This window comes from Vombatus ursinus, unplaced genomic scaffold (genome assembly GCF_900497805.2).
Source record: "Vombatus ursinus unplaced genomic scaffold, bare-nosed wombat genome assembly UNPS02014768.1, whole genome shotgun sequence".
In the NCBI taxonomy this organism is placed as follows: Eukaryota; Metazoa; Chordata; class Mammalia; order Diprotodontia; family Vombatidae; genus Vombatus; species Vombatus ursinus.
The window spans coordinates 25,075,183-25,098,823 of record NW_020954546.1 but is presented as its reverse complement, the minus strand read 5'-3'; the positions used below and the strand labels follow the sequence as shown (position 1 = coordinate 25,098,823).

The window sequence follows — 23,641 nt, the reverse complement described above, 5'->3', positions numbered from 1 at the left end:
TGCCTTCCAAGATTGTTGTGAAGATTAATATCTTTGTAGAGTGCTCTTTGCACACCCTAAAGCTCTATTTAAATGTTGGCCATTATTATTTACAAACACTAGATCTCCCCTTCTAGAAGAAGCAGCAGAGGTAACAGGGAATGGGGAGTCGGGAGGAAGGGCCAAATCTAGCCCCGGGATTATTGCTTAGCAACCTGTAACAGTCAAACACACTGGAGGAAAAGTGGCCGCCTGGATGCCAGACTGAGCACACACACTAATTCATGGGTGAGTTTTCTAATGAACCTAGGACAGATGGTTATGTATTAAATTGCTGTTCGTCTGCAGCTCTGCCCTGAGAGTAGGAAGAGAAAGATCTGCCCTGGGGGGAAGGGGGGCTGGGGAGGGAAGGGAGAGGGAGAAGCAAGAAAGAGGTGTTCCTTAGACCCAGAGACTTGAATATAATTCATTCTTTGTACATTGTCTACACATAAGAATAGCTACAGTGAGTGTGGGTGAGAAGGAGGTACCTTATGTTCAGATGTAAGGAAAACCCCCTATAGAAAGCTTGTAGCCTGTTAATAACAAGAGAGTCAACAAGCATTTATGAAGTACTCATGACATGCCAACAATAATAATAGCTAGTGTTTACCTAGTACCTCAAGGTTTACAAAGTGCTTTGCATTTATTATTTAATTTTACCCTGGAAGGTAGGTGCATTTTACAGACCAGGAAATTAAAGCAGACAGAGGTTAAGTGACTTGCTTAGGATTGTTTTTGTCATTCAGTCGTTTTACAGTCATATATGACTCATTGTGACCCCCGTTTTGGGGTTTTCTTGGCAAAGACACTGAAGTGGTTTGCCATTTCCTTCTCCAGCTCATTTGGTAGATAGGACACTGAGACAAACAGGGTTAAGTGACTTGCCCAGAGTCACACAACTAGGTGGGATTTGAACTCATGAAGATGTGTCTTCCTGGTTCCTGCACCACCTAGCTGCCCTTAGGCACTACCTACTTAGCTACTTAGGATTACCTAGCAAATAAACTTCTGGGACAGGATTCAAACTCATTTCTTCCTGACTCCTAAGTCCAACTTTTTATCCATTGGACTACCTGCAGGGGACTGGGCTAAGAGCTGGAGACATAGAGAAAGGCCAAAACAGGCCGTGCCTTAGTTTTCAGATGAAGAAATTAAAGCTATCTACAGCCATATGAAAAAATGCTCTAAATCGCTATTGATTAGAGAAATGCAAACTAAAACAACTTTGAGGTACCACCTCATATGTATCAGATTGGCTAATATGGCAAAAAGGGAAAATGATAAATGTTGGAGAAGATGTGGGAAAATTGGAACACTAATGCATTGTTGGTAGAGTTGTAAACTGATCCAACATTTCTGGAGAGCAATTTGGAACTGTGCCCAAAGGACTATAAAATTCTGCGTGCCCTTTGATCCCCAGTAATACTACTACTAGTTCCATATCCCAAAAAGATTTAAAAAGGGGGTTGGAGGAAATGATCTATATGTACAAAAATATTTATAGCAGCTCTTTATGTGGTAGCAAAGAATTGGAAATTGAGAGGATGCCCATCAGCTGGGGAATGGCTGAGCAAGTTGTGGTACGTGAATGGAATGGAATATTATTGTGCTATAAGAAATGATAAGCAAGTAGATTTCAGAAAAACCTGGAAATTCTTATATGAACTGATGCTAAGTGAAGTGAATGGTATAAACAGTAACAGCAACGTTGTTTGATAACCGACTTTGTTAGACTTAGCTCTTCTGAACAATGCAATGCTCTAAGACAATTCTAAAAGACTCATGATGGAAAATGCAATCCACATCTAGAGAGAAAACTATGGGGTCTGAATGCAGATTGAAGCATACTATTTTCTCTTGTTGCTTTAGTTTTTTCTTTCTCATGGTTTTTTGCCTTTTACTTTGATTCTTCTTTCACAACATGACTAATGTGGAAATATGTCTAATATGATTGTACATGTATAGCCTATATCAGATTGCATGCTGTCTTGGGAAGGGGGCAGGGGAGGGAGGGAGAAAAAAATTGGGAACTCAAAATCTTATAAAAGTGAATCTTGAAAACTATCTTTACATGTAATTGGAAAAAATAAAATACTATTAAGTGGGCAAAAAAACTCAAAAACCAAAAAACAAAAGCAGTCTCTCCCTTCCAGGAGGTCACATTCTAAAGGGGGAAAACAAGTTATGTAAAACACTAGATAAATACAAAGGGGATGGAAGGTAGTCTGAGAAGATCCTGGCAGCTGGAGGGGCTAGGAAGGGCCACCTTTAGAGGGTGGTATTTGAACTGTTAAATAAACCCCAATCTAAACTAAATGGTGTTGGAGAGGATAAAGCAACCACCTTTCCCCTGATTTCTTGTATCTGACCAGGAGAACTTGCCCTGGAAAGAGGCTCATAAAATTTTGCCCCCTAGCAATTTGGGTCATCCTGCATACAAAATACTGACTTTTTAAGGGTGTCTACCTAGGCCTTCTGGCTCCCAGAACCAGGTGCCTGGTAGCAGCAATTAGAAAGGACAGTAAAAGGGTCCAGGGCCTCTTGATGTTTGAATCCAATAACCTTATGAGCTTTTAGATACAAACCCACTGCTCTTGATGTCTTCTTATCATCATTTAAAAAATAGGTTCCCAGAGTGAGTCTGTACACAAAAGCCTGTTCCCAGATGCTTGGTTTCTCATCTCATTCAGCCCCCAAATCCCAGAAGCATAAGATTTTGAGGGCAGGAAGTCTTGAATCTATTATGGTTCCACCACACCCAAATACCCTTTCTCAGGCACAAAAGCCAACTAACTGGTCATAGAGGCTCTGTTAAAGAGACAAACAAACATGAAATGAAACCTCTGTTTAAATTCCAAGTCAGGCAAGTTTTGTTCGTTATTGAGGAAACAATTATCTTTAAAACATAAACACACCTCCAAAGCCATTTTTTGTCTGCATGTTTGTGAGCCAGTGATAAACTGCAACATTTTATTAATTGGTATTCTCAATTACCCAACATTTCTGCACATTTTTAGTACAAAGATAATTGATTTTTATAATGATAACCTGAGGTCCTGCAAGGTTGTTAAGCACCTTCTGAATCATTAAAGATAAAATTATGCTCAATGTAGCTTGAATAGTTTAAAATGATTTTTCTTTGCAAGTTGGTAATCCATGTGTGAATGGCATAGAATGATAGATTTAGAACTAGAAGGCACTTTAGAAGTCATATAGTTCGACACCTCCCCTCCACACGCACATATTTTACAGATGGGGAAATTGAAGCCCAGAAATTTAGTGATTTGCCCAAGATCACTACTCAGGGTGTAAGTAGCAAAGCCAGCTTTGAAACAACATTGTGTGACTCCAAATCCAGTGCACATGGGGCCTTATGCCACATGGCCTCCTTACCAATTTTGATTCTTCAGACATTACAATGTTCCATGCTTCACGGTCATTTGACATCACTAAGGAATGGCAGAATTTGAGAGTTGGAAGGGGCTTCATTGGCCATCTTAGTAAACCCATACAAGTAATGAATTCGCACTATCTCATATCCAAGAAAACGTTGTCCAGTTTCTGCTTGGAGCCTTCCAAAGATGGGGAACTCATTGCCTCTTGAGGCAACACATTCCATTTACTGGAAGCTCTAATTGTTAGGAAGTTTTTCCTGATATCAAGCCTAAATTTGACTCTTGGCAACTCCCACCTATTGCTTCTGGTCTGCCTTCTGTGGCCAAGCAGGTGAGGAGCCGAGCAGGACAAGCCTAATCTTTCCTTGACATGATAGCCCTTTAAATGTTTGAAGAAGCTTGCACATTCTTCCATAGTCTCCTGTTAAACATACCCAGTTCTTTGTGCTGATCCTCATAAGCCATGAAGAGCATGACTCACAAGTCACCACAGCCTTTCTTGGTCTTAAATGTCCTTCTCTGAGCACCCTCCAGCTTGTCAATGCCCTTCTACTATGGTGCTCAGAGCTGAACATAATATGCCAGCTAAGGTTGGAGGAGGGCACAGGATGGTGGGTCTTAATGCAGCCTAAGATTGAATTAGCTTTTTTGGCTGCCAAATCACACTGCTGACTCACATCAGGCTTTTAGCCCCTTAAAATCTCAAGATCTTTTTCAGAACCACTAATGTCAAATCATGCCTCTCCCAATCTTATATTTGTAAAGTTGATTTTTTTTTGTAGCCAAGCATAAGACTTTACATTTATCCCTATTGATTTTCATTTAATTAGACTTCGATCAATGTTCTTGCCCAATGGTATCAAATTGAATTAGAAACAAAGGCCACCAAACTGTGTGTAGAGAAACCTCAGGCTGCATATTGACTTAGAAAACCACAAATTAACATTATCTATGTTTTATTTTATTTATCTTGTTAAATATTTCCCAATTACATTTTAATCTGGTTCAGTACTACACTGAGGAGTGTTGTGGCGCTCATGTGACCTGCTGGTCCAGTGTTTGACACCTCTGCTCTACCAGTATCCTATTGACTCCTGACGCTATCATCCAGTGTGTTGGCTGTTCCTGCTGGCTTGATGCCATCTGCAAATTTGATTAACATACCATTTATATCTTTTTCCAAGGCATTGATAAGAATGGTCAATAGCAGAGGGCCAAGAACAGATCCCTGGGGTACTCCATTGTAGACACCAGCCATATTGTCATTGAACCATTCATCGTAGTTTAACTCTATAAGTATGGCTGCCATCCAACCACTTCTGAATAAAACTGATTAGATTATCTTCTAATCCACATTTGTCTTTTCAATAAGAATAGTATGAGATACTTTATCAAAAGTTTAGTGATTAAAAAAGCATATATATGTATATGTAAGTTTTATGTACATATATAGCATACACACACAAGTATATCTTTGTATATACACATATATACTCACATAGCATGAAGCTTTAAACGAAAAGACAGATCAAGTGGAGTGAAAGGTTCTCAAGAGTAGAAACAGACAATCATGAATGATCTCGAGATCATTCAAAGAAAATGTGTCATAAGCTCTCTGATCAGCTCAGATTTTCAAAAAGACATATACAAATGATGGAAATTGTGTGTGTGTGTGTGTGTGTGTGTGTTGCAAATAAGGACATATAGAAGAGTGACATGAATAAGAATAGTATCAGAAATGAGCCAAGAATTATGCAATGGATATCAAATCCCAAATCTGGCTCTCTAGCTACTTACTACCCATTTTCCCCTCCTATTTAGCTGCAATTAATTTAAAGGAAGATAGAAGCCAGGGCCTACCAAGAGAAACAGAGCATCATCTTATGCAGAATCCATATGAAATTGTATGGGAAGTGTGCTAAACTCTGTAAGATTCAGAACCTGGATGTCTTGACTGGGTCCCTCTCATCCTGATCACCAAATCTCATCCCTTTATTCATTCTTTGAACAACCCCTGTTTATTGAACCAGTCTCCCAGCTCAGTTCACATCTCTCTGGAAATTGACTCTCTTCATTGTTTTCCCTATGATCTCTTCTAATTCCAAATCTACACTCTGATAATGTCCCAAACTTCTGGGCCTACCTGGGATCTTGTACCATGGAAAAAATTATCATTCTACCAAAACTGCTCTCTCTAAAGCTACCGAAGATCTTTTAGCTGCCAGATCCAATGCCCTTTTCTCATTCCTGATTCTCCTTGACCTCTCTGCAGTCTTTGACACTACTGATCACCCCATCCTTCTTGGTCCTCTCTTCCCGCTAGGTCTTCAGATACCCCCTTCTCTCTCCTGGTTCTCCTCCTACCTATCTCACTGTTCCTTCTCCATCTTCTTTGCTGGATCCTCATCCATATCATGCTCACTAACTGTAGGTGTCCCACAAGGCTCTGTCCTGGGTCCTTTTCCCATCTCCCTTTGTACTACTTCACTTAGTGATCTCATCCTCTCTTATGAATTTAATTACCTGTTCTATGCTGTCAAAGTGATCTTCCTAAAGCTCAGATTTGACTTTGTCACTTTCCTATTCAATCATCTCCAGTGACTCCCTATTTAATCCAGGATCAAATATAAAATCCTCTGTTTGGCATTCAAAGCCTTTCCTAACCTGCCTCCCCCTTTCCATTCTTCTTATGCTTTGCACAATCACCTTCCCTGCAACTCCCCCCACCCCCACCATGTAGACTGTGATCCAGTCACACTAGCTTCCTTGCTGTTCCTTGCACAAGACCCTCCATCTCCTGATCTTGGACATTTTCTATTTCTTTTTTTAAGGCAATTGGGGTTAAGTGACTTGCCCAGGGTCACACAGCTAGTAAGTGTCAAGTGTTTGGTCTGAGGCCAGATTTGAACTCAAGTCCTCCTGACTTCAGGCCTGGTGCTGAAAGCTACTGTGCTACCAAGCTGCCCCAAAGACTGCTTTTTTTTGGGGGGGGGGTGAGGCAACCGGGGTTAAGTGACTTGCCCAGAGTCACACAGCTAAGTGAGTGTTATATGTCTGAGGTCAGATTCGAACTCAGGTCCTCCTGACTCCAGGGCCGGTGCTCTATCCACTGCACCACCTAGCTGCCCCAATCTTGGACATTTTCAGTAGTTGTCCACCATGCCTAGAATTCTCTCCCTCCACATCTCTGCCTCCTGGCTTTCTCAGCTTCCTTCAAGTCCCAGCTAAAATCCTTCCTTCCTTCTAAGGAAGCCTTTCCAGATCCCACTTAATTCTAGTGCTTTTCCTTGAAGATTATCTCCAATTTATCCTCTAGGTGGCTTGTTTGAACATAATTGGTTGCATGTTTTCTCCCTTTTTAGATTGTGAACTTCTTGAGGGCAAGGACTGTCCTTTACCTCTCTTTGTGTTCCAAGTGCTTAGTATAATGTCTGGCACACCATAGGCATTTAATAAAGGTTTATTTACTGTGACTACACATCTATAACCTGTATTGAGATGCTTGCCTCTTCAATGAGGGTGGGTGGGGAGGGAGGAAGGGAGAAAATTTGTAACCCAAAGTTTTAGAAACACAAGTTAAAAATTAAAAAAAAAATTTAAAAAAGGTTTATTTACTGTGCAAAAACCCTTAATCATAGCCCATGACCCCTCCCATTCCTGATTCTATGTTCTTTAGATAGGATTAGGGAGAATAATACTACCTCAGATAAATTATATCCCAAGGCACTGAAAGAATTTGCAACCCCAAAGAGCTCAAAGGGTGAAGAAAATGATTCTTGTGCACAAACACATTTGTAGCAATTCTTTGTGTTATAGCAAAGAACTGGAAACTAAGGGAATGTCCATCAATTGGGAAGAGGCATGAATAACAGGAGTTGTTTTGAAAAAGGTCTGGGGTTCCTAATGGACTAAAAGGAGTGTGATTTGACACTAAAAAAAAAGCTAATGTAATCTTGGGACAGGTAGGTGATGCAGTGGATAGCGTGCTGGGCCTGAAGTCAGGAAGACTCATCTTCTTGAGTTTAAATCTAGCCTCAGACACTTACTAGCTGTGTGGCCCTGGGCAAGTCACTTCACCCTGTTTGCCTCAGTTTTCTTATCTGTAAAATGAGCTGGAGAAGGAAATATCAAACTACTGTAGTATCTCTGCCAAGTAAACCCCGAACGGGGTCACAGAGAGGCGGACCTGACTGAAACAACTGAACAATAACAATCTTGGGCTGCATTAAGATATAATAAGATTATTTGTGGCAAATAAATACTGTTGTTATGCTGGATGAGTTCCCCATCAGCGTTCTTGGCACTGGCATCCAGTATATTTATTTGTTCCAGGGTTGCCAATTAATTCGAAGATTAACCCGGGAAAACTATAATTAGGAAGGAAGGTCACCACCCACAAAATCATATCGTGCATTGCAAAGCCAAGTATAGATGACTTCTGGATTTTCTGGATCATCATTCTTTTCCTTTTGGGAAAAAAAGAATTAGCTACATAAAGTCCTTAGAAATGAACTGTGAACAGTGACATTGAGGAGTAGGATAGAAAGTGACTGGAGTGTACGTCTTATCAAAAGCTACTTCCCATGGCCAGATGGCAATACTGATTGTGGGGAAAGGCTTTGGATTTCTTTATTGTTGTTTCCCCCCTTCCATGTACCATACTATCATCATTTTAAGGCTGGAAACCTTATTATTTTAGGTGGCTATGAAGGTTATTGGGTATATATTACATTGATTGATCAACTGTGGTTGATAAGAGATTCTAACCCACTTATAATTCTGTACATTTGTAGTGCAGTCGGTGTTGGCATCTAACCCAATTACAAATTGTGCCACCATTGTGCTGAGCAGCCTTAGTAGAGGAACAGATGGAGGAGAGGAGATGATGGGATGTCACCCTGAGAAGGGCTTCGACAGTGATAATTTAAAGGAATATGATTGATCCATAGTGGGTGGGTACTCAGTCCCTAACCCACAATCATCAAATATTCTGGAATGGAGTTTTGTGCTTCTCCACACCCAGGCATAAGTAACCTAGTCCACTAGGATCTATGTGGAATGATACAAATTTGCACAAGGTATACCCATCCACCTCAGTGGGTACATGGTCAAAGGGTTATGAATTAATCATTCTCAAGGGAAAAAATGCAAACTTCATAATCTGTGGCAAGAACTGATCAAAGTCTTTAGTGAGAGAAATGCAAAAGAAAAAAGCCTTGAGAAACAATATTATAGCCACAAAATTGTCAAAGACAGCTAAGAATAATAAAATTCAATGTTGGCAAGGATAGGGGAAAACAGGTACCTAATTACACTGCTGGGTAGAGTTGTGAATTGTATAATTTTGGGGAGAAGGATCTGGTGATATAAATAAATTACTAAAATGAATAAACCCTAGTGATTCCAATAATAATGATGATGATGATGATGATGATGATAATAATGATAACAGGAATTGGACTTTTAGTTTTATTACTATAGAAAACTCCTTCTACCAGTTCAGGTCAGCATCTTCTCTACAACTTAGAGTCTTTTTTTTTTTTTTTAGCTAGACAATGAGGTTAATAGTAAATGTTATGTGTCTGAGGCTGGATTTGAACTCAGGTCCTCCTGACTCCAGGGCCAGTGCTATAGCCACTGTGCCACCTACAATTTAGAGTCTTGAAGAGTCAACTAAAGAACCAAGAGGTTAAATGACTTGACCAGAGTCACAAAGAGTTGGTGTCAGAGATAGTACTTGAACCCAGGTGGTCTTTAATTGCCACATTGCCTCACAACAAAAATAGTAGCCGAAGTCATATAGTAAGTCAAGGTTTGCAAAGCACATTATGTGTGTGTGTGTGTGTGTGTGTGTGTGTGTGTGTGTATAAAATCTCATTTGATCTTCCTAACAACCTTGAAAGGTAGGTGCTAATATATTTTTTAATAAAAAAATCATTTTGGGGCAGCTAGGTGGCACAGTGGATAGAGCACCGGCCCTGAAGTCAGGAGGACCTGAGTTCAAATCAGGCCTCAGCCCAAACACTTAACACTTACTAGCTTTGTGACCCTGGGCAATATGATTGATCCATAGTGGATGGGTACTCAGTCCCTAGCCCACAATCATCAAATATTCTGGAATGGAGTTTTGTGCTTCTCCACACCCAGGCATAAGTAATCTAGTCTATATGGATCTATATGGAATGATACAAATTTGCACAAGGTATACCCATCCCCCTCAGTGGGTACATGGTCACTTAACCCCAATTGCCTAAAAATAAAAAAAAATCATTTTGTATAGTAATTAACAATTTTAGTAAGTACTTTCTCCACAACAACCCTGGGAAATAGGAGTACAAGTATTCTTATTCTTATTTTACAAATGAGGAAATAGAGCCTAGTTACATAGCTAGTAAATGTTCTTTTTCTCCTAAATGCATTACATTGCCTCAGTAATGTCACCTTACTTCTCAGGGCCTCAGTTTCTTCACCTGTAAAATGAGAGGGTTAGGAGATTCTTTAAGTGTCTCTTCTACCTCGAAATTCTATTTTATAGGTAAATTTGGGCTGAGGTTAAGTGATTTGCTCAGGATTACATGGCAGTGTCTAAGATGAGAGTTGAACTCAGGTCTTTCTGACTCTAAGTATAGTGCTCTTTTAGTATTATATTGCTGAAGATGCTATTGAAAAGGAATCTAGACTCCTGAATCCTGTTCTAACTGTACTGCTTATAAAGCCTTTGACAGTCATTTCAGCTCTCTGGGTCTCAGTTTTCTCACCTGTAAAATGGGAGAAGAGGTAGAATTTTGGCCCAAATGGTTTCCCAAATGGAAGCAAGCAACCTAGCTCCTAGCAAAAAACTAAATATTGTACCCAATAGAATAATGCTCAAGAAATCCACTGAGAATTAAGTGATTTCCTATACCCCAGAACTACAAGGGGAATCAACCAGAAGTCCATGGGCAATAAGAAAGAGCCCTGCCAGCAAGGCCAATGTTGGTAGGGGGAAACAAATGAACCGTTTCATATGACCAGAGCCAGGCCAGAGATATTTGTCATGTGCAAGGGTTTGTATGTGGTGGCAGTAAGAAGGGAAGGCTCCCTTGAGCAGCCCCAGGGTGGCTGAGAACACATGGGAGGGACCTTTGATGTGACACTTTGGGTACAGTAGCACTCAGACCAGGAGTCCCCTGTCCCGAGGGCTCCAAGGTCCTGAGCACTCTGACCTGAGATGCCATGAAGGGTCCAAACTCTGAACCTCAGAGATCCGGAGGGGCCTAATCTCAGGAGATAGAGGTTAGTGTGGGGGTCTGGGGGAACCCAAACAAGACTATAATGGTCCCCCCACCCACTGAAAGCCAAGGAAGACTTAGGTTTATCCCAAGTAAGGCTCTGAACTTTTCAGTGCCCCAACCAACTCTCTTAAATTATAAATTGCAGAACATATACCAATCTATATTGATAGGAGTTTCTTTACTGAGAGTTCCCCAGACCAGTTAAATCACCAATCCATATTTCCCCCTCACCTCCTAAAAAAGTTTTTACATGGGGGCAGCTAGGTGGTGCAGTGGATAAAGCACCAGCCCTGGAGTCAGGAGGACCTGAGTTCAAATCTGCCCTCAAACACATAACACTCACTAACTGTGTGACCCTGGTCAAGTCACTTAACCCTGATTGCCTCACTGAAAAAAAAAAAGTTTTTACATGGGATAATAGAGGTAGAGCAGTAAGAAACCTTGGATACCATCTAGTCCTACCCCTTCCTGCAGAGCAATTGAGGCCCAGAAAGATTGATTTGCCCAACATCACACAGGTAGTATGGATCAGAAACAGAATTTGAACCCAAGTCCTTTGCCTCTAGCACCTTACATGATTTCCACTGTCCCATACTGCTGTTTTTCTGAGCCATTTTTCTTTTCATATTTCTATCTATTCTCTAAGCTTTGCCATTTTATGGCTGAATCATATTCCACTGCATTGCTATGTATAGGCAATGTGAGGTGCCAGGATTAGAATGCTGGACTTGGATTTGGATAGGCAAGTTCAAATCTGTCTGTAATACCTACTAACTCTAGGACCCCAAGCAAGTTCTATAACCTCCAGAAGCCTCAGCCAGCTGTTTAGAAGGCATCTACTGAAAACAGCTGGCAGAAGCTTTGGTAAAAGGGATTCCCCAAGATGTCAGATTCATACATCCTTCATCTATTTTCATATACTGAAAAGTCATATTGGGCAGGACCTCCTATGGTGAGGACATTGTCAAGAATCACACAAGATCAATCAGTAAACATTAAGCACCTACTGTGTTCCAAGCTCTGTGCTAATCATCGGAGATACAAAAAGAAGCATAAGAAAGGCCCTGCCTTCAAGGAGCTTATAATCTAATGGGGGAGGGGAGAGACAACATACAGACAGATATATACAAAGCAAGCTATATACAGAATAAATAGAAGATAATTAATACAGGGAAGGCACTGGCAGTAAAAAGGGTTGGGGAAGGCTCCCTATAGGTAAGCACTAAAGGTACTACTCCATATACATAAACCTCTATTTAAAAGCAATGAAACAAAATAAATGTATAGATAGGAAAGGCATTAGAGGAGGATCTGCTCAAAGAAGATGTTATTGTTATTATTTTGTTAAATGTTGCATATTTCCCTCTTTTATCCAATTCCAGATCATTTTGAATTTATTATATTATATATAATCTTATTCCTCATTTTGTTTACTTGTTTTTTAAGGTTAAAATACATATTAAAAAAAAATTCATCAGGAGCAGCTAGGTGATACAGTGGATAGAGCACCCACCCTGGATTCAGGACGACCTGAATTCAAATCTGGCCTCAGACACTTGACACTTACTAGCTGTGTGACCCTGGGCAAGTCACTTCACCCTATTGCCTTGCAAAAAAAAAAGTCACCAGTGGGGTGATGTCAATGTACTGGTAGTCAAATCACTGGGGGCCCGGTTCAACTGTACCAGATACTAGTTGTGTGGTTTTTGTCAAGACTTCTCTGGGCCTCAGTTCCCTCCTGTCAAATGAGGTGATTAGACTAATTAAAGTTTAAGATTCCATCTAGAGGCTTTCTACAAACACATTACATTAAACATGCTTATACACGTACAAGCGACAGGACATATACGGCCTCTGCCACTACCTGGGTGATCTTGAACAAATCACCTAATGTCCCTGGGCCTCAGTTTCCTCAACTGTAAAAATAAGGGTGTTGGACTTGATGGCTTCCATATTTCCTTCTAGTTCTAATATTTTGAGTCTAAATCTGGAAAGGGAAAAAAAGGGAAAATTTTCTAGGAAAGCAGGAAAACACAGAAGCTACAGAGGAATTTTAGCTAACTAAAGAATTGGAATTCAACCAATCAGTAAACACCTATTAAATGCTTACTATGTGCCAGGCACATAGCTTAGCACACTAAGACCTGGGGATACAAAAAAAAGACGCAAAAGATAGTCCCTGCCCTCGAGGAGTTTACTATATGATGGACTGAAGAAAAGTGTGAAGAAAACTTCCAATGGTTAATAGAACCATGTTTTATCTAAATGGAAGATGAAAGTGGCGGGAGATATGAGAGTAGGAGGAAATCCATTTAAACCGACACCTTTTATCTGGGTGGGGAAACCTTTTTCTTGAGCAATCTTTTACAAATGCGTCATTTCATTTCTATCCCTGACTTCCTGCTTGTTGTTGTCTTCCCAGAAGAAAAAGTACAAGAAGATGATGTGAAAGAGATGCCTCAGTCTACTTCGGAAAGTGCATCCGTCTCAGTGACATCAGACGCTTCTGGACTGGGGACATCAGAGAATGTGGCTTTGAACACAGAGGAACCTCCAGACACGGTAGAAAGCATGTTTCCATGGAGGGACAATTTCTTTGAAAAAATTGAGGAAAGATCCATGGCCATGCAGGATACCGTAATCAATAAGTTTCTCCTGCAAAAGGAACTAGACAAAAAGATGGATAAAAAGTTCCCTTTGGATGACTTGGCCAATGAATGGTTAAATGATGACAAAAGGACATTGGATACTCAAGTCTATTTACTTGAAAAGCTGTTGCCTACACTGATGCCAGGAGTTGAAAAAATGTTAATGGAAGTGGAAAAGAGGAAGCTTTTGGGATTGAATAGGAGGACCAATTTTAATCCGATTAATTATCTGGGGGAATACCTGATGAGACATAACCCCAAATATCGAAAAGAATTACCAGAATCTGGTTATCTGAAAGCAATGAAGAATGTCGTGAAGGAGATGAAAACCCAAATTCCTGACACTCCTTTCAATAGGTGAGTTTTGGCATGTTTTCTAGGATGGTTGATTGCCTTCTGCCAAAAAAAAAAACCCAAAAAACAAAAAACAAAAACCGGGAAGGTGGGAATTATCTAAGTCAAACGTGCTGATTAGCATATTCCTAAATAGCCCACAGCCTGAAAGAAATGATTCTTTATTGATTTGCTAAGAATGATTTTGATGGCATAGAATGATGGAAAGATATTTGGCTTTGGAATCCTGTTCCCACTCCCTGCTTTCTGTGTGAGCTTGAGTAGTTAAGTCTGTTTCTCATCTATAAAGGGAGGGGCTTCTTTGCCTGATATAGTCTATGTGCCCAGCACTGAAGAACATAGCAGCTTATGCTTATACAGCACTTTATGGCTATAGAGCACTTGCTATTATCTCAATTACTTAGTTCTTCACGATAATCTTTTGAGGTCTCAGGATCATAGATTTAGGGTTTGAGGGATACTTTGATGCCATCCAGTCCAAATCCCTCATTTTACAGATGAAGAAACTGAGCCCCATCGAGTTTAAGGGACTTGCCCAAGGTCACAAGATCCTCAGACTCCAAATTCATCATTCAATAATGCAAGGATTATTATCCCCATTATACAGATAGAAAAGCTGAGGTTCACAGAGGTTAGATGACTTCACTAAGGTCACATAGTTAAATATTAGAGTCAAGACTTGAACCCATGTTTTATGATTCCCTGTTCTGCTATATTTATTTCCTCTCTAGAATACAGATAAATATAAAATGTTTTCTATGCCCTCAAGGAGCATATCTTGTCAGAGAGACAAGATTTACACACATAAAACAGCATAATAACAATTCAATTCAATAAACATTTATCACATGCCTCACATGCCAACATTCTGCTAGGCCCTAAATGAAACTGTCCTTATCCTTAAGGAACTTACATCCTACTGGGGGAGACAGGAGGGAAAGGAACATGACACATGCACAGATAGGGACAATACAAGCGAGCCAAGGAGAGATGTGACCAGGGCTCTGGGAATATTTGAAAAGGTAGAGAGCATAGCAGGGCAGCTAGGTGACACCATAGTGCACAGAGCCCTGGGCCTGGAGTCAGGAGGACTTGAGTTCAAATGTGACCTCAGATACTTCCTAGCTATGTGACCCTGGGCAAGTCATTTCATCCCATTTGCCTCAGTTTCCTTATCTGTAAAATGAGCTAGAGAAGGAAATGGCAAACCATTCCAGTATCTCTGTGTGTATAGTAATTATGTGTATGTAATAATTATAATAATAATAGGGATAACAAAACTAATTTAACACTTATATAGTACTTATCCCCATTTTCCTGATTAAGAAACTGAGCCAAACAGAGGTTAAATGACTTGCCCAAGTTCACACAGTGTCTGAGACCTGATTTGATCTCAGGTCTCCCTAGTTCCAGGCCCAGAACTGTACCTATGGTGCAACCTAAACTAGGCCCATAACTAGAGCTTGACTATCAAGCCTGACTCGCAGCTTGTTGTTTAGCCTTCCAAACTACTCTGACTTAATTCACAGATGGCAAGACACCTAACCTGCTACCTGTCAGGAACAGAATCATTGAAGAGATGAGATATAAGCCAGGGTGATCAAGATTTGGATAGTAGGAATGGAGGGAGGGAAAAGGGCTTTTCAGATAGGGGGAACAGAAGGAGCAAACAGATGCATATGAGATTAAACATGGAGTTTTCATGGAACAGTGAAGAAATTGGCCTACTTCGAATAGAATTTTTTTGTTGCATCTGTTTTGGAGATATGAGGATATCTAACTAGGTAAGAGACAAATTATGGAGGGCTTCGAACACTAGTCTGAGAAATGTGGTCTTTAACCCATAGATGATGGAGACAGCTGGTACAGTGGAAAGAAAACTGATTTTGGACTCATAGGAATCAGAAAGCTATGTTCAAATCTCACCTTGAAATTCACTCCTTACGTAACCACAGACAAACCTCCGAACCTCCGGGAGCCTCAGTTTACCTATCTATGAAATGACAGGGTTGCGCTAGACAATCACTGAGTTGCTTCCAGCTCTAGATTTGATCCTATGACTTTTGAGCAGCAGAATTGCGCAGTGAACATGGCATTTTAGAAAAATTTAATTTGATAGCATTGAATGAGAATAAGACCGGATAATCAGAGCATGTCCCTTCCCTGAGACTCAGTTTCTTCTTGGACTACATCACTAAAATTCCTTTCAACTCTAAAAAAAAAAAACCAAGCAAAAATCTAGGACTCCTAATGTACCACCGACCTTCCCTCTGGACAGCAGCTTCTGATACAGCTGGGCCCCAATCAGTGTAAATGATGAGTCCTCTCCAATAGCTGCGTGTATTAGAATTCACACTACCTAAAGTCACGATTATGCAAAATAACTCCAACGGAAAATGCGACGTGAGTCCAAATAATGTGAACTATTTTAAAGCTAGCTGCATTCAACCCATTCCCAAAGGTGACCCACAAGGGCCCCTTTTGTACTTTAACCCTGGATTCCTTTCTGTTGGGCAAACCAAGCTATTTGGAAACTTCAACACAACGCTTCCCATGGGACTGGATCATAGGATCATTGACCTGGCAGAGACCCTAAAGGCCATCAAGTTCAGCCCTCTCATTTTAAAGATGGGTTGGCTGAAGCCCATAAATCAAGTGACTTATCCAAGGTGACACAAAGAGCAAATGAAAGAGGCAGTTCCAAACCACCCAGACCCTCTGACCCTATGGACCATGCTTTCTCTACTCTACCACATTGCCTTTTGTGAGGCACACCTCCCTGTGCTGTCAAGTCAGAGCTAACCTCGCACGTTGGTTGTAGGTGAGAACTCAGAACTTTTATTCTTAGCTAGAGACCAAATCTTGGGAGTTTTAATACTGTTGAGTAGTGCCAGCAACATGCAGGGAGCTGTATCATCAAATTTAATAAGTAACTTGAAGAACATTTTCTCTTACCATCTGTTCTTCTGGAGTAATGAATTAGATTTATACTTAGTCCCATTTGCATAAATAACACCTACAATTTAAGAACTGGTTTCATGAATTTAAATCAATATGTTGACAAACACTGCTCACCTATGTGTTGAAATATAGCCTATAAAAGTTCCTCCTGAGGAGATAAATATGGTTAAATAACAGCATAATCCTACTTCAGATGCAATTATGCAGAATGGCAGAGACAGGAGGGACCTCAGACACCACGTAGTCCAATCTTTTCATTTTAAAGATGAAGAAACTGAGATTGAGGGGTGAAGTGATTGGTCCAAGGATCATGTGTTACTAGAGCTGAAAGAGACCTTAGTGATCATCTGAATTAATCCCTTCATGTTAGAGATGAAGAAACTGAGGCCCAGGGAGGTTAAACAACCTGCTGGGACTATTGAAAAAGTCTCTTACTAGGACTCCCATCTTCTAATCTTTTCCTGCTCTAATCCATCTTCACACAGAGGCCAAAAGAATCTTCCTAAAGCATGGGTATGACCATGTCACCCTCTCCTTCAAGAACCCTTGTTGGCTCCCTCTTGCCTCTAGGACAAAAAACATACTACTTAGCTTGGCATTTAAAACCCTTCACAGTCAGCCTCAAAACTACCTATCTGGACTTATTGCACATTATTCTCTGTTCCTGACTCTGAGCCCAGCACTCTGTCTACTGCACCACCTAGCTGCCCAATTCCCCTTCACATACTCTAGACGTCAGCCAAATTCGCCCACTTGTGACTCTCTAAATATGACATTGCTCTCCCACCTCCAAGGCTTTGTATAGGCTATTCCTATGCCGGGACTGTGCTGCCTTACTTCTACTCCTTAGAATCCTTACTTTCCTTCAAGGCTCAGCTAAGGTGCCATCTCCTTTGTGAAGCCTGTCTTGATCTCTGTCTCCCTGTCTCTGTCTCTCTCTGTCTCTAACTCTGTCCCTGTCTCTCTGTCTCTGTCTGTGTCTCTCTTTCTATCTCTCTCTCCATGTTTCTCTGTCTCTCCATCCCCCTCCACTCAAGTTATCATGTATATACTTACGTGTTTACATATTGCAACCCCACCATAGAATATAGATTTTGAAAGGAAAGATTGTTTTTGATTTTGTCTTTAGATCTCAAGTGTCAACATCAAAGCAGAATGATTTAATGGTTAGAAGCCTGACCTTGAAACCCAGAAAGAACTGAGTCAAAATCCTGCCTTTGACATACGCCTGGGCAGATCACTTAACCTCTCAGGGCTCTGGGCAACTAATATAAATAACAGAGAAAGTGCCGACCTGCCTAGGTAGAAGAAATTTCCTCATCTGAGAGTTTCCAATGCTAATGAAATCACAAATCCAGTCTCAAAGTCCCACAGCTGGATAAAAGTGAAGAGCTCAAGTCTTTTGACTCATTCAGGGCCCTTTGTACCCCACCAAATGTAGAGATAAGTAAGATTCATGGAGTACCTAAAATAGTTGTAGTCAGAGTTAACAATATCTGTAGCAAGAATAGGAATGAGCCCACTGAATGTCTGCTTTGGTTTCCTTCTCAGAGCAAGAGCGATAGCCCAGGATCATTCATTTACCTCACTCAGGTCACTCTGAATGCTGGGAGATTCAGTTATTCTTTGCCAGGGACATAGTTTTTATTTGGACAAATACTCTTTTCTGGGAAGTCTTTAAGAGAGTCGGAGTAATTAAGGATGCTCTCCCAGGCTAGATGGATGAGATTAGAGCTTCATCTCTCTATGGCAATAACCCAGAATCTGCATGTTAACAGATGGCAGAGTCAGGCGATTTTGTAAAATGTTCGGCAATCATGGGGATGCTGCTCATGGCGGCATGTTTTCCTGCCTGGTGCCTGCTGGCTTGCAGTTCAGGTGTCCAGGTTTTGTAATAGAAAATGGTGAGGCTTTAAAAAAAAATTCTGAAATAACCAATCACTTTGCGTTTTCCCCAATCTAACCCAGGGTGGGGGAGGAGGTAGGAAATACAGGTCTTCAAGTTAATTAGCATCAAAGAAAAAAGGTTCCATTCCTTTTGGGAACCATTGGTCCCAATTGATTTTCACTTTTTTCTTTTTTGGGCTATCACTGCCTTATCTTTTAGGCAATATCATTAAATTGTGCAATTACCTTAAATTAAACCCTCCAGTTCTTTGGGATTCTTGGTTGCCAGCCTTTTGAGTATGCACATGAACAAAAAGGGAATCATCTCTAATTTGTATCCAAAGACAAAGATACATCTTTGCTTACTTAGAACAATTTTCATAGCATGACCCAGCTACTTTCAGAAACAAAATATCGCTACATGATGCAGAGTTCTGATATTTGATACACTTAGAGTGCTTTTGGCCATGGGCCTTGACAGATGGGTCCAGAACCCTAGTCATTCTCCCTACACTACAGCTGCTTTTAGGGCCTCTCTTATTAAAAGGAAAACCGATCTGATGAGCCATTTAGCACCTTAGTGTAAATCAGTTTCATGAATTAGTCTACCAAGAATATTTAAAGCGGGGGGGGGAGGGGAGGGCGGGAATAAAATAAAAAGTACACAGCAGAGAACAAAAGAAAACCAACAAGGAAGCAAAGAAAAGCTAGGCAGCTTTCAAAATAATTCTTGAAATGGAAATTTATTGTTTTATAGTGAATCCTCTCTTATGGTCTGCTGTGTATATGGCAATGTTTCTTATTTTGTATTTAAGTTGAAAACAAAAATTTTTTTCCAAAAAAAGAATATTTAAAGCAGAGAAATCCATAGGAATGTCTATCTAATGGTAGAATTTCAGGTACTGGACAGTGAATTGGAGTGATGCCATTTTGGTAGCCGCTGACTAGTGGATAGAATGCTGAACTCTGAGTAGGAAGACCTGAGTTCAAATCTTGCCTCTGGGTGACCCTAAGCCTTTCTGAGCCTGTTTCCTCATCTGCATAAAGGAGATAGTACTAGCACCCACTTCACAAGATCATTGTAAGGATCAAATGAAACCTTCGAGTGCTATATAAGTGCTAATGATTAGTTATATTACTTACACCCCTAAAATGAAGCCTCCCAAGTGTTTGTTACGCGACAGAGCCTTTATTTCTTCAGTGATAACTTTATCTGCACCTTTTTTGGTGGGGAAGTAGCAAATTTCATCACTAGTGTTGGGCTGCAATCTATTGATCTCTCCATGAGGCTTTCTCTGTTTGATTGATCCACAGGTTTGATTCCTCAGAGGCTGTGGCATTCTGGGATGTGCCACCAGGTAGCATCACTTGAAGAAGACTTAAAAAGAGGTGGTTTTGTTTCGGGCAGAACTTTGGGTTCCCTGAAAATGCTGCATAATGTCCAAAATACATTTCATTCTGGGTCCAGCTCATCATCTCCTTCCTATAGATTTGAACCCAAACTCATTATCTACCTGCTACATCTGTGAGATGGACTAGCTCTTTGACTGTTCTTCCAAATCAACATCATACAGATGTTTTTCATCCATTTGGTTTTTGCTGTGTAGATAGTTGGGCCAAACTCTTTTTGAGTGATTATGGATCTAATTTAGTAGGTTCTGTACTAATCAAGGGCTTAAAACAATTCACATGATACAGTCTGCCAACAAGAACATTTGAAGAACCTCATCAAGGAATCCTTCTTTCACTGAGACTATTTCGGGGGACCTCCATTACAACCAAAAACAATGAACCCATATCTCGCTCTTTTTTTTTTTTGTTCTTGGTTGTAATCCTATCTCCTTTGCCCTCCAGAATATCATATTCCATGCCCTGTGGTCCCTTAATGTAGAAGCTGCTAAATCTTGTGTTATCCTGATTGTGTTTCCACAATACTTGAATTGTTTCTTTCTGGCTGCTTGTAATATTTTCTCCTTGACCTGGGAACTCTGGAATTTGGCTACAATGTTCCTAGGAGTTTTCCTTTGGGGATCTCTTTCAGGAGGCAATTGGTGGATTCTTTCCATTTCTATTTTGCCCTCTGGTTCTAAAATATCAGGACAGTTTTCCTGGATAATTTCTTGAAAGACGATGTCTAGGCTCTTTTTTTGATCATGGCTTTCAGATAGTTCATTAATTTTTAAATTCTTGCTCCTGGATCTATTTTCCCGGTCAGTTGTTTTTCCAATGAGATACTTCACATTGTTGCCTAATTTTTCATTCTTTTGGATTTGTTTTACAGTGTCTTGATTTCTCATAAAGTCACTAGCTTCCAATTGCTCTATTCTAATTTTTAAGGAAGTATTTTCTTCAGTAATCTTTTGGACTTCCTTTTCCATTTGGCCAATTTTGCTCTTTAGTGCATTCTTCTCTTCATTGGCTTTTTGGACCTCTTTTGCCATTTGGGTTAGGCTATTTTTTAAGGTGTTATTTTCTTCAATATTTTTTGGGGTCTCCTTTAGCAAACTGATGACTTGTTTTTCATGATTTTCTTGCATCACTCTCATTTCTCTTTCCAGTTTTTCCTCTACTTCTCTTACTTGCTTCTCAAAATCCCTTTTGAGCTCTTCCAAGGCCTGGGACTGATTCATATTTTTCTTGGAAGTTTTGGATGTAGGAGCTTTGACTTTGTTTTTGTATGTTTTGATCTTCTTTGTCACCAAAGTAAGATAATATAGTCTGACTCTTTTTGCGCTGCTTATTCGTGATCCCAACCAATTACTTGAGTTTTAAACTCTTTGTTAAGGTAAGAGTCTGTTTCCAATGTGGAGAATGTACTTTCCCAAGCTTCAGGGGTTTGTACAGCTGTTTTCAGAGATACTTCTAGGGACCTGAAAATTTTCAGTTCTTCCAAGATGGTATGATAAGGGGTGAGGTGTTTCCTCTCCACTGCCACAACAAGCTCCACCAGGCCAGCACTCCTCCTTGCCCCAGGACCACCTCTCAGAACTGTGACCCAGATTCAAGCATGGGCAAAACAAGAGATTCCTGCCTCAGCACTGGCAAAGAGATCCTTGCAATCCCCCTCTGATCAGCCACTCGATTCCCCCTCAGTCTGTGGGCTGGAAGCTCAGGAGGCAGCTGCCGCCCTCAGGGAGGCCGAGACCTAGCTCCTTCTCTCACTGCAGTCACAGACTTTTCCCACTGACCTTCTAAGTTGTCTTTGACATTGGTGGGTTGAGAAGTCTGGAAACCGCCACAGCTGCCTGTGATTCAGTCCTCTGAGGCCTGCTCCAGGGTCGCTGTGGCCTGCGCGCCCATGCTGAACTGCGCTCCTCTCCCTGCCCGGTGTGATATACCTTTCTGATCAGCCATCCAGGTTGTCTTGGGCTGAAAATTTGTTTTACTCTGTTTTTTTATGGGTTCTGCTGCTTTAGAATTTGTTTAGAGCCATTTTTTATAGGTATTTGGAGGGGTTTGAGGGAGAGCTCAGGCAAGTCACTGCCTTCCCTCTGCCATCTTAGCTCCACCACCCCCCAATATCTCCCTCTTTTATGGCTTCCATGATATAGAGGGCAGCATGGTATAATGGAAGCAGGGGAGATCAGGGTTCAAGTCCTATCTAGTGCCCCCAGGCAACTCTCTAAGGCGTAAGTTTCAGAGAAGGTATAATCCTGCAGAGTATAAGGACTTCCCTTACCTTGGAGTTCCCTATACAATCACCATGATTGAATACCTTTGGTATATTATTAATATCTTGATATTAAAAATTAGGACTCTGGAATAAAATCACTACTGTGTCTTTTGAGGACTTTTTAATGATATTAACATGTTCATGAGTGACTCCTTGTTGGAAAAGAACCTTAGAGATGGTATTTTGCTTTACCAACTCAAATGCTTTTTAATAATAATAATTATAATAACATGGGGCAGCTAGGTGGTGCAGTGGATAGAGCACTGGCTCTGGATTCAGGAGGACCTGAGTTCAAATCCGGCCTCAGACACATATGACTTACTAGCTGTGTGACCCTGGGCAAGTCACTTAAACCCATTGCCTAGCCAATAATAATAATAATAATAATAACAATAATAATAGCTACCATTTATTTAGTGCTTTAAGGTTTGTAAAACACTTCATATATGTTATTTTATTAGATCTGATTTACAGATTTAGAAAATGAGACACAGAGAGGTTACATTATTTGCCCATAATCACACAGCTAGTGAACATCTGAGGTGTAATTCCAATTCAGGTCTTTCGGATGTCAACTGTAGCACTCTATCCACCATGCTAGCTACCTAGCTTAAAAATGTCCCTTTAAAAAAAGGTCAACAAACTGTAAATGCTGTAGGACCTTATATTCACTGTACCTTTCAGTCAATTGTGTGACAGTAAAGGTCTGCTTTAGAATATTATTTGTAAAAAGCCTGCCTAGTTTCTTCTCTCATCTTTATCAAGAATACTTTTGATACATATGTAAATTATTCTCATAAATTTTACAGAGATGATGAGATAGTAGGTGCATATGCCAGTAGTTACTGACATCTTTTTGATAACCTTTTCTCAGTAGTAATAAAATGTTCATGATTTTTGCCATTCTCTTTCATATATCTTAAGAATCTCTTCCTCATTTCCCTCAAAATCACACTGCCTCCATCATGGGCCCACTCTGTGTATTTTTAATTTGGTCCAACTACCCTTACAGTATGTTTTCTGTAATGAAATTGGGATTGTGACGCTACAGTCCAAAAGTGGCGGCTTCACTGTCAATGATGGAGAAAATAGATTCTCATAGAAATCTCAACAGACTTTTTTTTTTAAATCTCTGACCTGTTTTTCTCCTTCCAGTTTCATTCTTAAATATTCTTGCAATAACCCAGTGTAATTGGGTCTCATTCCAAGCTCTCTGTAAACTTGATTTTCCCTCTCCTGTTTTTATTGTTTTAGGAGGCAGCACTGCTCATGGTCTCCTTCTTTGTAAAATTTTGCTAATGAGTTTATGTTCTAAATCAGCGTTTCTCAGAATCATTAATCTGCTCCACTTGACAAGGAGGGATCAGTCTGCTGGATGCAGAGATTTCATAAGATCATAGATACGGAGCTGGAAGGGATCTTAGAAGG

At 40.4% G+C, this 23,641-nt stretch overlaps 1 protein-coding gene across 1 annotated transcript in view; it reads left to right on the top strand.

The window, feature by feature from the left end:
• The first annotated feature begins 13,060 nt into the window (after positions 1-13,060).
• Positions 13,061-23,641, top strand: part of EFCAB5 (EF-hand calcium binding domain 5) — a 127,968-nt gene continuing 117,387 nt past the window's right edge. The window contains exon 1 of the mRNA XM_027861707.1: positions 13,061-13,695. Within this exon, the coding sequence (XP_027717508.1) occupies positions 13,061-13,695 (635 nt within the window). The remainder of the gene's footprint in view (positions 13,696-23,641) is intronic.